A 15,645-nucleotide genomic window follows, 5' to 3' on the forward strand; every position below is an offset into this window, starting at 1 on the left:
CCCAAGACCCTTCATAACAAATCTCCTGGTTTAAGATTCCTGCTGTTCCCTGATATTTCTACCCTCTCATTACCCTTCCAACCCACTTTTCACTCCCCTAAAACCCAAAATACCAGTCAAATCCTTTCTCTTCCATTCTGTACTGATATAGAAACAGGTATAAGAACAGCACATTTTTCTGTCTATGTTGGGTGTCTGCACATGGCTCTTTTTGCCCACTCTTCCCTATCATCTACCCTTTGAGGATGATGTCATCTGTTCACACCATCTTAACTAGCATCTGCACAGCAATGGCTTGTAAGCATGTCTATCCATCCACCTACTCCTGATTGCCTCCATATGGTACTGCTTCTCCTGATTTTCTCTCCAGAAAACTTAAGCTCGATATCTTCACAACTCAGCTCCTCATCATTCCTCTCAAACACTTTTTGCAGATAAAACTTTTGCCAATATTCCCTCTTGTGATAGGAAGTCTTTCATGACCCCTCTACCTGTGTTTGAACCACATATCCATGCTATATCCAATATCCCATTACAACCTTCCTCCATGTAGACATCTTTTTCTTTCTAACAGTACAGCTCATCTAATATCTCCATCTTTGTTCAGGCACACAATGAAGAATTAGAAAGGGAGATGGAGGTTCATCTGTTTAAATTTAGACAGGCTTCCCTACTTATCCTAAGTTATACTGAGAGTGAAGCAAGTAAATCTCTTTAATATATTAGTATTTATGCTTTCATTTCAGGAATCCTCTTTATCACGTCACCCTTAAGAACTATGCTGGTATCACTGGTTTCAAGCTCTTGGGAGGCAGACAATACAGAGACAGCTCAAAGAGCTCAATCAGTTGCTACTCAGCATAGCCAGCTGGTACCTACTGATCTTTGTTCAAAGTTTCTGCAATCTTTATTTAGGTACTTTCTGAACATAAAAGACATGGAACAGGAAGCACACTAGATGGATATGTAGCCATTTTAAAAAATAAATAAAGTATGCTGTTACTTCAAGATAAATAATATATTGGATGGCTGGCTGGGAGAAAAAGTAAAGAGAAGAAATGCAGACATCTGAGTTACACAACTGCATTCTATAATTGCATTAACAACTTAAAAACAGAGGACCCCATCAAAATTTGATGAAAACTGCCATCTTAATACAGTTGCTTATGTAAGAACCATGCTTTAACATTTAGTACTTTATCAAACTTAAAAAAAAAAAAAAATCAAAAAACCTTTAAAATCCAGGAAAAAAAAAAAACAAACAAACAAACAGAAAAAGCCCCACACCCCACACTTATTTGAGATGAAAAACTACCAGCAGAACATTTTATACTCAGATATTCTTAAATTACTCTTCAGCAAACCAATTTTTTTAAAAATATTATTTTGGGTTGTATACTGAATTTATTTCCAAGGTTTATTTTAGCATTAGTACTAATTAAAACAGATATTGTGCTACATGTCTCTTACTCCTCATCATGTGGTTGTGAGCATTGTTTATACTGATAGAACAGATTCAGAAATAAGCTACAAAACAAAAAAAGTGAAAATGAAGACACATCCTGCCCCCTGGAACGTGAAGGTCAAGACGATCATTAAAGACATCCTTACAAAAACCTGTGAAGTCTCTAAGCAAAATTCACATGAAACATACAAGATTTTTTTTAGAAGTTAACATTTCAACAAAATTAACAACCTACACTACTACACATACATTGTACATGGTGATGGATCATAAAAATCATTCTTTTCTGATTCACAAATTAAACAATTATCAACCCATTTTAAGTGTCTGAATAATCTCTGTGAATCCTAACAGTAATTTTCCTCATATACATGGGGGTACCAACTCGTCCTGAATATAATTTATTCAAGACAAGACCTAAATGTTCACTTGTACATAAACATATCAGGTGAAACTCAGCATAGCTCAAAGAGGCAGTTTTATTTCAGAGATGTTCTTAGGACCAAAAAAAAAAAAAATCACAAATGGAAAGTAGGCAAATTCAAATATAGATTGTTGGAAGCTTTTTAAGTAATAAACGTTTAATCCCTTTTTTTTTTCAGTGTCATGTGGTTTCCAGTGTACACAAAGTAAAGAGTGAAAAGGTAAAAATAAAACTGGCATACCCTTAATATATTCCAGAATTCATAAATCATTTGTAAATTTAGTCCTTTTATAAAAGAATCCTTATATAAATCGGGGGGAGGGAGGGCATCAATCCCATATATGAAGCACAATTTAAGCCCAACATCACTGACCAATCAAAATTAGTGAATGCACTGCATCTCTCTGCAGTGAGGAGAAGCGACAAGGTAGGCTGTCATTCTGCAAAAGCTGCCCATCGCAAGCTTTCCTCTCAGAAGCCCTGCTTTTCTTTTTTAGAAAGCTTTAATCTCAGTGGTGTCTCTGGAGACAAGAAGCCTTCAGTATGTTAAATTACTTTCATTATGTATTTTCAGATGCTTATTGATTCTACAGTAGGAAGAGTGGGAGACTGCAGCAGCCTGTAAACCAGAACTAAAGCAGTTGTATACATTAGCAGCATGCTGAAACAATGGCACAGTACAGGCACAAATTTTCATTAAGGTCATTTTTTGAAGATATGCTTATTACCCTCTTTCCCTTCTACTCTGCTAACAAGTGAACAAAATGAATCCCTCCAACCTGGAACTGCTTCACCTGCATCGAGAATTTATCAAATCTTTAGTGGAGGTAAGATCTGTTCCTTATTATGGTATGCAGAATAAACAACATTTAACAAAAAAAATTGGAGAAAAAAGGGAAGAGATCAGATTCAACTTACATTAAGCGCTAGTATCTTGTTATATTTGAGACCAGGAAATATTCAAATGCTATTTCCCCCTTCTCATTAAAAACACAATGGTAAAAAAATGTTATTTTGTATGAAAGTCTTGTAGAATATTAAGAACCTGTTTTGTTCATACAACATGAAGACAGTACAGTTTAAGCTAATACAGCATTGGGAAAAAACCCACATAATGCAACCAGGAATATTTTTTCCTCCCTTAGTAGAATTTCCAAATATTGGCAGTTCAATATGTTACAGATTTATTCAGTTACTCTTTGAAGGATCAGATAGTCTGTAATTAGTGTATACTTACTGCTTTATGAAGGCTGGCTAATATGACTAATCTTTGATGCTTAAGAAATCCCCCTTTTTTGTTGTGTTGGGTTTTTTTTAAAACTTATTTCATTACCCTGTACATTCAAGTTGTTTATTAAAACCACAAATTTGCTAAACATTTATTTCAAGAAAGGAAATTATAACAGTGTGCAAATTAAACAAAAACATATTTTGTGTAAAGCTTATTAACTCTGCTCAATTTCTCATTAGAAGACAAGAGAATTGTATGTATAAACTACCTGCTCACAAGAGCTATAAAACTACATTTTCTAGCTCTAGTCACAGACACTCCACATCCAACAGTTATTGCTTCTAGTTGGGGTTTTTTGTAACCTGCACTATTTGGAGAACAGGAAACTTGTCCAAAAAACTAAATTCATGTAAGTTGACAGAAGAATGACATGATTTTACTAGCAAATAGTGAATGCACTAACTGATTTTCTATGTAAGCTATAAGATCCAATTTTAGAGATCTTTTATTCCTGAAATAAGTGATATTAGAAAATATATTCTTGCATTACTTTATTTTGAAATTATAAGCCCTACTTTTAACCTTTTTTTTCCTCCCTTTCACAAGGGCATGCAGCAACAAATTCAGTTTTACAACTGACAATATGAAGAATGCAGTTGACCGGGTATCTTTCTAGCTGTATGACCTACAAGCATCAGGATGCATCACTAAAATGTATTCTTAAGACATAAAGGAATTAGAAACAAAACATGGAACACACTTGTATTACAATTTACGTGCATGACACTTCAACAATATACATGGAAGACTAACACATCTGCTCAGATTTTCATTAAAAGAAGAGTGCAATGATTGATTCTTAAAATGGTGAGCATTTCTTAAAGAGGGATTTATAATTTAAAACCAGAATTGTGGAAACTACTGATGCATGAAGAAACAATGAAACATGAATTCCCAAAAGGAGAATATGCATACTTCACCAGCAAGCTGAATAAGGGTTTAAGCAAGCTTTTTCTATACTACTCATTAAATAACTTATTTGTCATAATGACTAATGGATATTTTTCTCTCAATTTTATGGTCTGTTATGTATTCTCCTTAAATGAAAATAAACCAAATTAGGTAACTCATGGTTTCTCTCAAAGCACATGAACCGGATTTTATGATGTATAGCAACTTCTCTGACTAAGCCATCATTCAAAAGTAATGAGCAGGAATATTACAGAAAGAAATACGCAACCATAACCTAAAGGATGTCTTCATACACTCTGAACACAGAGATCAGAAATTTATTTTTTTTAAACCTGGAAAATAAAAACAGGCTGCTACAAAATGCAACAGGGGAAAGAAATTAGCATCACTTAAAAGAAGGTTTATTTGATATTGCTGGCTTGAAACTCAGAACAGACAAGCAGAATATGCACTGGTCTGTAGAAGTATCTCAGGCAATTAAGAAGTCCCCATGTTTAATCAGATTTTTTTGCTGCTGAAGTGCTGGAACAAAAAAAAGAAAAAAAAAACCAAAACTGCAAGGAATGAAATAAGAGCCCAGCTACCACTTGGTTTCCAGGTTACAGTGCATGTCAAATATCTGTCAGTGACACCATGTATCAATTTATGACAAGCTGCTGCAATGATCTGAAAGGCCCTTGAGGCACAGAGAACAGGTAGGTCAGCAGTTGCATGCACCCCAACTCTGCTCAGCATTTGCATGGGAACAGGCATTGGGTAAATTAGCTCCCTGCCTTGACATTTCTGCTTTTATTTAACTGAAATCTAATGAATGCAACAAGGAGGTGATGCTTAATCTATTCATAAGACTTAGCATATCTGAAGTTTTCTGTTTTCACAAAATTTCAGTTGGCATAATGTTAGAGTTAAGATTGTCATTTGTTTTAGCAGATCTGCTTTTGATTTCCTCCTGGCTTTTGTTAATATGAAAGAACTCCATTTATCTAGTAATGCATTTGGAATGGTTTCTTGAAACCCATTCACAGCCAGGACAGCATACACAGAGGAAATCATATTCCTGAGGGTTAATATAAACCTAACAGGGGTTGCCTAAATTAGAAATTAAACAAAACTTTTGAAATATTTCTTGTTTCATTTCACACCTGAGACTAATACGTTCTAATTTATATCTTCTGTGTTTAAGAGGCACATATGAAATAACTGTTGAAGCATACTGAGAATTCTCATCATACAATTTGCAATTAATAGTATTGTGCAGTTGAGGCTTTTCAGAACTGTGGATGAAATCCATTTGCATATTATATCCCAAGTGTGCTTAATTCATACTTTCATTAAAAAATAACTCATTTTTGTTCACCTTAGTGCTATCCATTTTTAATGTATTCAGAATGGAACAAAGGTCTGCATTTAAATTTATTTTCATGCCCTCTTAAATTTAAAGCTACCTAACCCCCCCTTCCAAAACTCAAGTATCATAACAAGAAATTGAATAACCTCTCTTTTATTCATTTCACTACAAACTGAAGAGCTGGCTGACAATATAAATAATACAAACATCAGTATTACATGCAGATGCTACATTTACAACCTATCAGCACGTGTTAAACAAGAATGAGCCACAAAATAAAAAATCTCCTAGACATAATAAATGCTACTTTTTTTGAACCTCACTTATTCTTAAGACAAACATGTTATGTATATAAATCTGTTGGATTTAATTGCAGTTTGTATAACAACAAAACAACAACAAAAAACCCACCACAAAACAACTCAAACCCCAAACCCTGAAAGAGGCAATTTTCTTTTAAGTATCATTTTTTAAAATTATTCCCTTAAATCTATTCTGAAATAAAATTTAAATACTCTTCCATTCCATGTAGGCACTGACTTCTTGAAGAAATTGAATATTCAAATCAGAAAAAGGAAATGTTCTATTTTTATAACAAACTCCATTCCTCCAACTCCACATAAGTTTTGCATTTGAATTATATATACTTACATAAAATTGTTGTAGTGGTAGATGCACACAAGATAAAAGTGAACAAAAGTCTTCAAGCTCTGTAAAAATCTGCTCAATTACAGAACTTCAAGTTTCAGCCCACAACACTATTGCAAACTCTTCATAAGAAAGCAGCTGCTAAATTGCCATAAATTATTTAAATGTTCTTTTTATGATACATAAGTAACAGTTTCTACCACTTTCTTTTTCCACAAGAGCCTTTTAAAAAATGATCTTGAGTACTAATTTGTTAATACTTAACAACATTCTTCTAAAATGACCCTCAACGCAATACAAAGGCAATGCACAAGTATAGTTTATTCAACAAATGGGCCCTTTGTAAAAACCACATCACTATAAATAAAGCCTTGTCTCCCTAAGTGGAAGCTTTTCACTCTTTTTTTTTAAACAAATCCTGCTTTCCTTTAAAAAGGAAAGACCTTATTCTAGATCATCAGGCTTTTGAGTCCATGCCAACTAAAGCTCTAAACATACAGTAAATCAAGAGCTTGATAAGAATAGATGCTTTCCCTCCCTTCTCCTTCCCCAGCATTTATCAACAATAAGTGTTAAAAAAAGAAATAAAATAGTTCCATATTTTATTTCACCTTTCAGGAGAAAAAGCAACTGCAACAAAAGAATGTGTTTCTCCCCCATTCTGGAAATCAACATGCAGTCTGAATCTAACATTACAGTTCGAGATGCCACTGATGACATCGACACCAACATGTACCGACCACTGTCATATCCATTAAGCTTTCAAGTTTCTCTCACTGGATTTTTGATGTTAGAAATTGTTTTGGGACTTGGCAGCAACCTCACCGTGCTGGTACTTTACTGTATGAAATCCAACTTAATCAATTCTGTCAGTAACATAATTACAATGAACCTTCATGTACTTGATGTAATAATTTGTGTGGGATGTATTCCTCTAACTATAGTTATCCTTCTGCTTTCACTGGAGAGTAACACTGCTCTCATCTGCTGCTTCCACGAGGCTTGTGTCTCTTTTGCAAGCGTTTCAACTGCAATCAACGTCTTTGCTATCACTCTGGACCGATATGACATCTCTGTAAAACCTGCCAATCGAATTCTGACCATGGGAAGGGCTGTGATATTAATGACATCGATATGGATCATTTCACTTTTTTCCTTCCTGATTCCTTTCATTGAAGTCAACTTTTTCAGTCTTCGAAGCGCAAGTACTTGGGAAAATAAGACACTTTTGTGCGTGAGTACAAACGAGTACCACACTGAGCTAGGAATGTACTACCACCTTCTTGTTCAGATTCCAATCTTTTTCTTCACTGTTATAGTTATGCTAATTACATACACCAAAATACTCCAGGCTCTAAATATTCGGATTGGTACAAGATTTACAACGGGACAAAAGAAAAAAGCTAGAAAGAAAAAAACTATTTCTTTGACCACTCAGCATGAGACTACGGATGTGTCCCACAGCAGTGGAGGAAGAAATGTCGTCTTTGGCGTAAGGACTTCTGTGTCTGTCATAATTGCTCTACGCCGAGCTGTAAAACGGCACCGGGAGCGACGAGAACGGCAAAAGAGAGTCTTCAGAATGTCCCTCTTGATTATTTCAACATTCCTTCTCTGCTGGACACCCATCTCTGTTTTAAACACCACCATCTTATGTTTGGGCCCAAGTGACCTTTTGGTAAAGTTGCGATTATGTTTTCTAGTAATGGCATATGGAACAACTATATTTCACCCTCTACTTTATGCATTCACAAGGCAAAAGTTTCAGAAAGTTCTGAAAAGTAAGATGAAAAAGCGAGTTGTTTCAATAGTGGAAGCAGATCCCATGCCAAATAATGCTGTAATACACAACTCATGGATAGAGCCTAAAAGGAACAAAAAGATTACCTTTGAAGACAACGAAGTAAGGCAGAAATGTTTAGTACCTCAGGTTGTCACTGACTAGATTTCAGTATTCACCAAAACACATCAAGCGGAATATCTGAACAAATTGTAGAAAAATACTGCCAAATAAGAAAAACTTTTTTTAACTATTGGCAAAACTGTAAATTTTCAATATATATGTTCAATAGAGTAGGTCTTGTATATTCAATTTCTTCACTATGTAAGATATATGTTGCATGGCCGTTTGTTAGTGTAACACCATGTGTATATTTGTCAAAAATATCCAAGTCCTCTTTTTTAGAAAATAAATAGCCTTAAAGAAGTGCAAACTTTTAAAAATATTTGTATGGCTCAGTTTCTCTGTAAATCTAAAAGAATTTTTAAACAAAAATTCCACTTGGGAATACTTTTCTAAAGCACAAATTCAACATTTTGCATGATATGGTATTTTTAAATTTAATTCATAAACAGTATTGATCAGAGATATTCTGAATGCTATACAGCTGCAACTTGGACCCATTTTGACCTCACATTTAGATAGCTACTTATTTCAAATTTCTCCAGCATGCAATTACCATGCACGTGTAAAAAAAGCCATTTACATGATGTCCTTCGATTAATGGTTCAAAATCAGTTAATTTTGATGGGGGAAAAAAATTCATGTTGGTCCAAAAATTGACAGTACTTTTAAGAAAAGTAAAAAGTCTTGCATATACAATCTCAGATCCACAGTTTCTACATAGAAAACACACAACTTTGAATAATTATACAGGAGGGGTGGAGGGGTTAAGGGGGAAAGACAGGCTAAATGAAGGCAAAAACCACATACAAAAAAGTTATTGGGCTTGATGCTTAAAAACAACCAACCAACCAACCAAGCCATTCCTGTGCAAAGGCTTAGATTTTCACACTGAAGTGGTTTAGCTAGACCTCTAGTGTGACATGGGTGACCTTTTATACAGAGATTTTTCATTCATACCATCTATCTACATAGATATGGCTGTCAAGTGCCACAGCTAAAGCAGAAGATAATTTTCTTGCCCTCAATAACTTTTGTATTATTTTGACTTCAGTTCTCCTTCGATGATGTTCAGTTCTAGCCACGCAACTGCTTTGCCACAAACCAATCACCAATACTACTAGCTAGCCTATTTCTGTGTTTCTTGGACGGCCATGGTATACCATCATTCTACATCCTCTTTTTCTATTTCATCTTATACCTCCAATGAAGAATCAAGAAGCCATCACCATCCATAGCACTGTAAGCAAGATTTAAGATATTCATTCAAACAAAAGTTTGTTGAGTGGTTTGCACTAGCCCATGCTTAAAAAAAAAATCATAATTGCAATGAACAGTGGCTACATTCATTGACTTAGTTATCAGTTATTGGGGGGAGGGGGAAACAAAACAAAAAACTGTAAAATCAGTTAGCATGATTTCACTTGTCTTGTTATATAAACTGCTTAGTGTGTCACCAGCTACTAGTATAATTAAAAGGCTAATAAGTATTGGCTTTGATAAAAAAAAGCAGAGCATATCCTTGTATATGAGAGCTAGTTTGACTAAAGTATTACATAAAAAATTGAGTACTTTACTGAAGTTGCACATAAAAGTGTGGTTTTAAGGGAGCAAAAAACTATTTTCCATTACATCATTAAATTATTAATCATATGTGTATTGCCAAAACTGGTTTTGTGGTAAAAAAAAAAAAAAGCAGTACTTGTAATGTACCTTAGTTTATTTAGGCTCATGCCTTAGCTTACCAGAAAACTCAAAAAAAATAATACTACAGCTCCATATTCCACAGAGACCAGCCACTTACAATCATCCAAATTCTACCTAGAAGTTTTATTATCTAACTGATAATAACTCATTATCTAAAATTACTGTGTAACATATATTCAAACATCATTTCACCGGCTTTTTTCTAAAAGCTAGCCCAATGACACCTGCATTCAACTGTGCCCAGTGTTGATTTCATCTAACCTATCCCTAGTTTCCTACAAAAATTGAAACTCTTCATCTTATTTGAGAGGTTGCAGGGTGAAAGTAAACTTAATGGTTTTATGCAATAAGCTTTTTTTTAAAAATCCCATATGCTCCAAATTTATCAGTTCAAAAACATTCTTTCAGGAATAAGCTCTTCTGAAAAGAAATGTGTCCAAAAAAAACTAATCAAGAACTATTATTTTTTCTTTTATCTAACACTTCTTCCTTTCTCTGCCTAGCTATCCTCTGTACTCTGAACACTAGAAGGAGGAGAAAGTGGGATCTCTAGGGTTAATGGCATAATGATTTCGCTGACGGCTTATCTTCCAATAAATCATTCTTAAAGCCATTAAAAATACTATTCATTTATTTTAAAAGAAGAAAAAAAGAAATCATAATGACCACAACACATGAATAAGCTTACATCGTGTCCTTATCTGAAATAAGCTTTTAAGAAAAGCTTTCAGACTTGAAAGGTTTCTTGACAACATGACTTTACTTTTTAAAATTAAATAAATCCTCAAGAAGTACACGTTTAGTGTTAAAAGCTCATTCATTAGAAAGTCAGATTCAATGAAGCAGTACTTCATAACAGAGAGAAAGAGCAGCCTAGGAATTAGTCAGAGAGATTAAGTCAGGTTTTAAAGGCTATGTCGATCACAGTCATTGATTGTCGTTAAGAATATAAGCAAGTTAATTTTTACATTTAATATTCTTCATCTTTCATTAAATAAAGAAGAAGAAAAAAGGACTTACACCATGTTGTAGTACACTTTGAGGTTTGCAGAAGAAAATTCTGCATAGTGCAGGAAGTAATACAAGTAAGAATATTTGCAATCCTATATACATGCAGGAGTCATTATAAAACAGAATCATACATGATCTGTACCACAAAGACGACAGATTTAACCCAAACAAGACAAAATAAAGACGAACTAGTGAAGGAACACTGTATATCCTACAGATACAGAAGAGGATTTTAGGAGGGATATGAAGGAGTGCCGTGGGTGCTTGACAGACAGACTAAAACAGAACGCAAAAATAGGCAGCATCACTGGAGAAAAAAGGGCAAATTATACCATAGTATTGTACAATAAGAAGCCCACTACATTCTTAAAAATGATCTCACCCCAGTGAGTCATTAGTTCAATTACATTTCACACCACTCAGCCTAAGGCAAGCAGAATTGTACAGGACTCTAAAAATACTAATTCCAGCAAATATGTCTCAGAAACACAAGCAACTACCACCAGCTTCCACATGTTCTCTGTCCCTTAAGTATTAGCTGGTATCTGACTATGTTATCTTTTAATTTCAAATGCATTTTCATTCAATTTTACATTGTAAAATGAGGTTAGCCCACACTAAAAATACGAAAAAGCTGAGTACAGTGCCAGTATCCATTAGAATATTCAAGAAGCACACCTTAACATGCTAGTACATCACAAACCAGTGAAACAGAAATGGAAATACATCACAAATATCTAGTTTCAAGTTGGCAATAATTTTCACAGATTACAAGGCACTGCTACATGGTCAGAAGTTCTGTTTATTTCATCAGTGCCAGGGGAATAGGAAACGAGTGATTTCTAAACATATTAAAATGTATGCATCTGCATACATTTGTTACAAAAATACGCACATGTACATAATACATAATTATTATACATCCATGCGCACCAAAAGTGGAGTTCAACATTAGCATCTATTTATACTTATATGGAGGTGTTTTTTGGTAAGAATATCTCTGAACTGGACAGACAGGCACTATGCTGCACCATTCATATACTTAAATGCCTTCTCTTCCCCATGAATACCTTTTTTCTTTTTTGTCTTTTTAAATGAAATAATACATTCAACAAGCTATATAATTTACCTGGGCACAAGGAAGAATTTTTCTGCTCCAGTAACTTTTACATATATCGTATTGCAATGCACATAATAGCTCTTCTTCAACATCAATGTATGTGTTACCTAGAATTCTTTGATAGCTGAATATTTTTAGACATATGTTTGTTTCCTCTGAAGAAAGTGTTTTAGTAACCAATTGCCATTAAACTCTTAAAAGGAGAGAATACAGCATTCTTTAGCAAAGTTTCAGTGTAGTATGAAAAAATATAGAATACACTAACTTACCGTTCCCTTCCCCATTGTTCAAACAAAATATCTCCAACATATAGCTAAGGACAATCAGCTTCTGTCTTAACTTTTAACAGCCAACTTCCACTCCCACTCCACACATTCTGCTGTAATATCACTGAATTTATTTGTCTTACACCAATAGGAGAGAAGAATCCAACTCTGTAATTACCTTCTTCTTTTTCTACTTCATAGAACACTCGTGCAATTCAAGAAGCAAAATTAAACACAGGGTCTGGGGTTTGTTTGGCGGGGGGGCGGGGGGGGGGGGGGGGCAGGTCTGGGAAAAAAAAAAGAAGGTAAGAAAAAAAAAACCAGACAGAATAATGGACTAACAGGAATATCAAAATTGACTCACACTCAGTAAGTGTTACAGAAAAAGGATGTGAAGTGGGTAGAGAGTACAGGTCAAGAGGAAAAGGGCAGAAGGTGGAAGGAACCTCTGTAAAGTGGCTATGGCCATTGGGACCACAGAAAGGTGGAGGGCAACATGCACCTACCAGGGAAGGAATGCTGACCTTATTTTTTAGATTTTAATAAACAAAAATACAAGAAGAACTTATCTTTGAATCATCGAGTGTAATATGTGGTTTTGCCAAAATTGCTGAGAGGCGAGAGCAGAACAACATGAACAGGAACTCCAGAAAAGGCTTTTGATTTAACAAATTATACAGAGAATAACAGACAAGCTGAGAGCATGCATTATTCTATTACCTCTCTTCCTAGAGATAAACGATACATTTTACCAAGTACAAAGTACATACAGAGTAAATGCATTCCAAGAACAGACCTGAAAAGAAAATGCTATTAGATGTCTGTTCCCAGTGCAAGTTTTTAAAAATGCTATTGAATTTTCCCTCAAATCAGTATTGGTCAGATAACTTCAGTTTCAAGTGTGTTTCACTGCCATAGTATGTCTTCAATTACTGCTTAACTCAATTATTTTTGTAGAGTAATAAATTGAAGGATAAATATCATTAGACATCTTTATGTTCTTTCTAAAATTACACTTTAGTGATTATTATAAATTGAGCCAGAATGGAAGAAATATCTTCCTGTGTATTTACTTTATATATTTCTGTATCAGCTGTTTTCCTGTTTTACAAAGAAATTCTCACACAATGAAAAGAAATTCAGTTGAAATGAAAAAACAGAAGATTTACAGTGAAAGTTCTGTGGTAGGTACAGAACCTGAAACTACTAAAACATAATTTATTTTTAATAGTTTGAATGAATTATATCCTTTGAATACAAGTATTTCTACATCCTCATTCTGATTTCTGACACTGTGCAGCCAGGCAAGCAGGGAGGCAGGCTGACGGCACAAAGCTGTTGGCAAACAGCACACCCTTGTTTCCTTTCCAAGCTGAGTTTTTGGAAATAGACTTTTGGTTTCTGTTACCCTGCTATGATCTCTAACTTCCTACCCTATCTTGCAACAGTTTAACTTGATACAGTATCTGATAAACAAATCAATGTCACTGCTGAAACAACATTACTGCTGTAAAATCTGTCACTCTGGCTATGTCAGACTGTTATTAACAGAGCAATATTAGCACAGCTTTACTTTCAACTGTACTAGGATCTCTCACAATCTGTTGTGAGATTTTACTTCAAATTAAACTCAACTTAAACTCGATTAGTAGGGAGAAAAAAAGCACAATAACTGATGACAACCTATTGCTACTCTGTACCATGGTTTTCTTCCAAATCTTATTTCAAGATATATCTCATAAATACCTGTCACAAATAAACAGAGAAAGAAGAGAGAAGTAGAAAAAAAGAACCTCTTCCCACATTAGTAAATTACTACAAATATCAGTGATACTTTTTGCACTAGGTTGCATTTACCAGTGTGCTGAAAACATGCATAAAGAAAATGGGAAAGGAACACTATTTGCAATGTATGTATCATCACAAAACAAGAGGTGAATGTGAGTGCTGTTGTTGTAAAACACCTTAACAATAATAAGGAAGATCTATTATTCCCGCTAACAGCTCTAGTAGCTGGTAAATGAGATCTATGAATGAATGAGAACAAACAAAACAAAAAATGTGAAAAGAATCTGTGGGCAAAGGGAAGGTTTTAACAGTTATGTGGTTCAGTAACAACAACAGCAGCTTCCACAGACTAAATATCTAACCCAAAAAGAACTCTCATGGAAAACTAATTTTCTTGTGTTTTGCCAAAATACCACACAAATGCACATATATGGAGTACAATATAGCTAAAATAAGATTTAGCATATGTATTTGTTGCAAGAAATTTCCAAAATGAGTGAATCACTTCATTTTCTATGTTTAAATGGGAACAAACATTTAAGTTTAGTAATTTTGACCATATGAGGTTATATGCCCATAAATACAAAATGGAGCTATACAGCTCATCTGCAGTCATATCAAACATGGATAAAGTAAAAAAGGTGAACATGAAGATGAGTTAAAGACATCTTTTAAAAGATTAATGTATTCAGAAGCTTCTGACAAATTTTGCCTCAGTTGTACAGCTTACAGGGCAGATTCCAGAAGCAGTTTAAATACAGGGGAATAAAAGTGGGAAAGTTTTGATTCAGTCACTGAGACTTTGTTATGCCCCAATTTTGTTTCAGTCAAAAATCTCAAGTTTCTACTGCACCTTTAGTTTGCAACTTAGGTCACCTGAAAATGGGGGGCCATCTTTGGAATTGTAGACAATCTGCCACAGAAACAGTATGTTCTGAAAATAATAGGATGTTCCTTCTTTTAATGAGGTTAGGTCTTCACATCTTTCCCAGAAATGACATGAAAAGAGATATGAGACCATGCTGTTCTTCAGCTGAAGAGGGTCTACCTTTAAGATAACAAAGACGGTAAACAGATTTGGTGCCTGTGAGCAATGGAAGGTTGGACCTGAATGGTAAACAAATAAAAAGACTGGACTAACTTGCTTTTCAAACCATAACTGAGAAGAGTCCATAAAATTCTTGTTGAAACTAATATTCAAAAATTACGTGCATGAGTTGGGATACAAAGAAGAAAAACTACTCCTGTGAAAACAGCCTATTTTTAAAGCTGTTTCCTATGTGCAAGAATTAAATCTTACTCTACACTACTCAATACTTTGTATTACATATAGCAACAACTTCACTGATCTTTAAGGCAAGGCAGCAATGACAGTTACAGGAATACTGGCTCCCATCCAGGACCTGAACATAGATTTCAGTCGTCTTCTCATAGCTATTTGGTTAGATTTTTTTAACCTGAACTGGCTCACACTTTAATTAGAAATGAACAGGATAAAATTGGTTATTATGTTTAAGACCTCAACAACCAATATTTACTTGAGGAATTACAATAAAATTGTGTACACAATGTCATTTTTCAATTATTTTATACTTCTGAGTTTGCCAGGCCTCATTTTCCAGTCCTTAGCTCTTGTCATTTCTTTCTCTGCTAATCAAAGAACCATTTTGCGACCCTTTATTTTCTCCCCATGAATGCACCTCTACAGTCTTAATCTTCAAGAAAAAGAGCCCATTTAATCTCCTGCTGTGACGTGTATAAT

At 34.6% G+C, this 15,645-nt stretch overlaps 2 protein-coding genes across 6 annotated transcripts in view; one reads left to right on the forward strand and one right to left on the reverse strand.

The window, feature by feature from the left end:
• COG5 (component of oligomeric golgi complex 5) overlaps positions 1 to 15,645 on the reverse strand; it is a 214,829-nt gene that overhangs the window by 162,975 nt on the left and 36,209 nt on the right. The window lies entirely within an intron of this gene.
• GPR22 (G protein-coupled receptor 22) lies at positions 2,349 to 8,311 on the forward strand. Of its 3 annotated transcripts, none has more exons than XM_074869982.1 (3): positions 2,349 to 2,716; positions 3,727 to 4,787; positions 6,707 to 8,311. In XM_074869982.1, exon 3 carries the CDS (start codon positions 6,732 to 6,734, stop codon positions 8,031 to 8,033), a length of 1,302 nt encoding a protein of 433 aa, XP_074726083.1. In that variant the 5' UTR covers positions 2,349 to 2,716; positions 3,727 to 4,787; positions 6,707 to 6,731; the 3' UTR covers positions 8,034 to 8,311. The 3 variants fall into 3 exon arrangements, with proteins under 3 accessions (XP_074726083.1, XP_074726084.1, XP_074726085.1); XM_074869983.1 differs by having other exon boundaries at positions 3,727 to 3,987; XM_074869984.1 differs by lacking the exon at positions 3,727 to 4,787.

This window comes from Strix uralensis, chromosome 5 (genome assembly GCF_047716275.1).
Source record: "Strix uralensis isolate ZFMK-TIS-50842 chromosome 5, bStrUra1, whole genome shotgun sequence".
NCBI classification, from domain to species: domain Eukaryota; kingdom Metazoa; phylum Chordata; class Aves; order Strigiformes; family Strigidae; genus Strix; species Strix uralensis.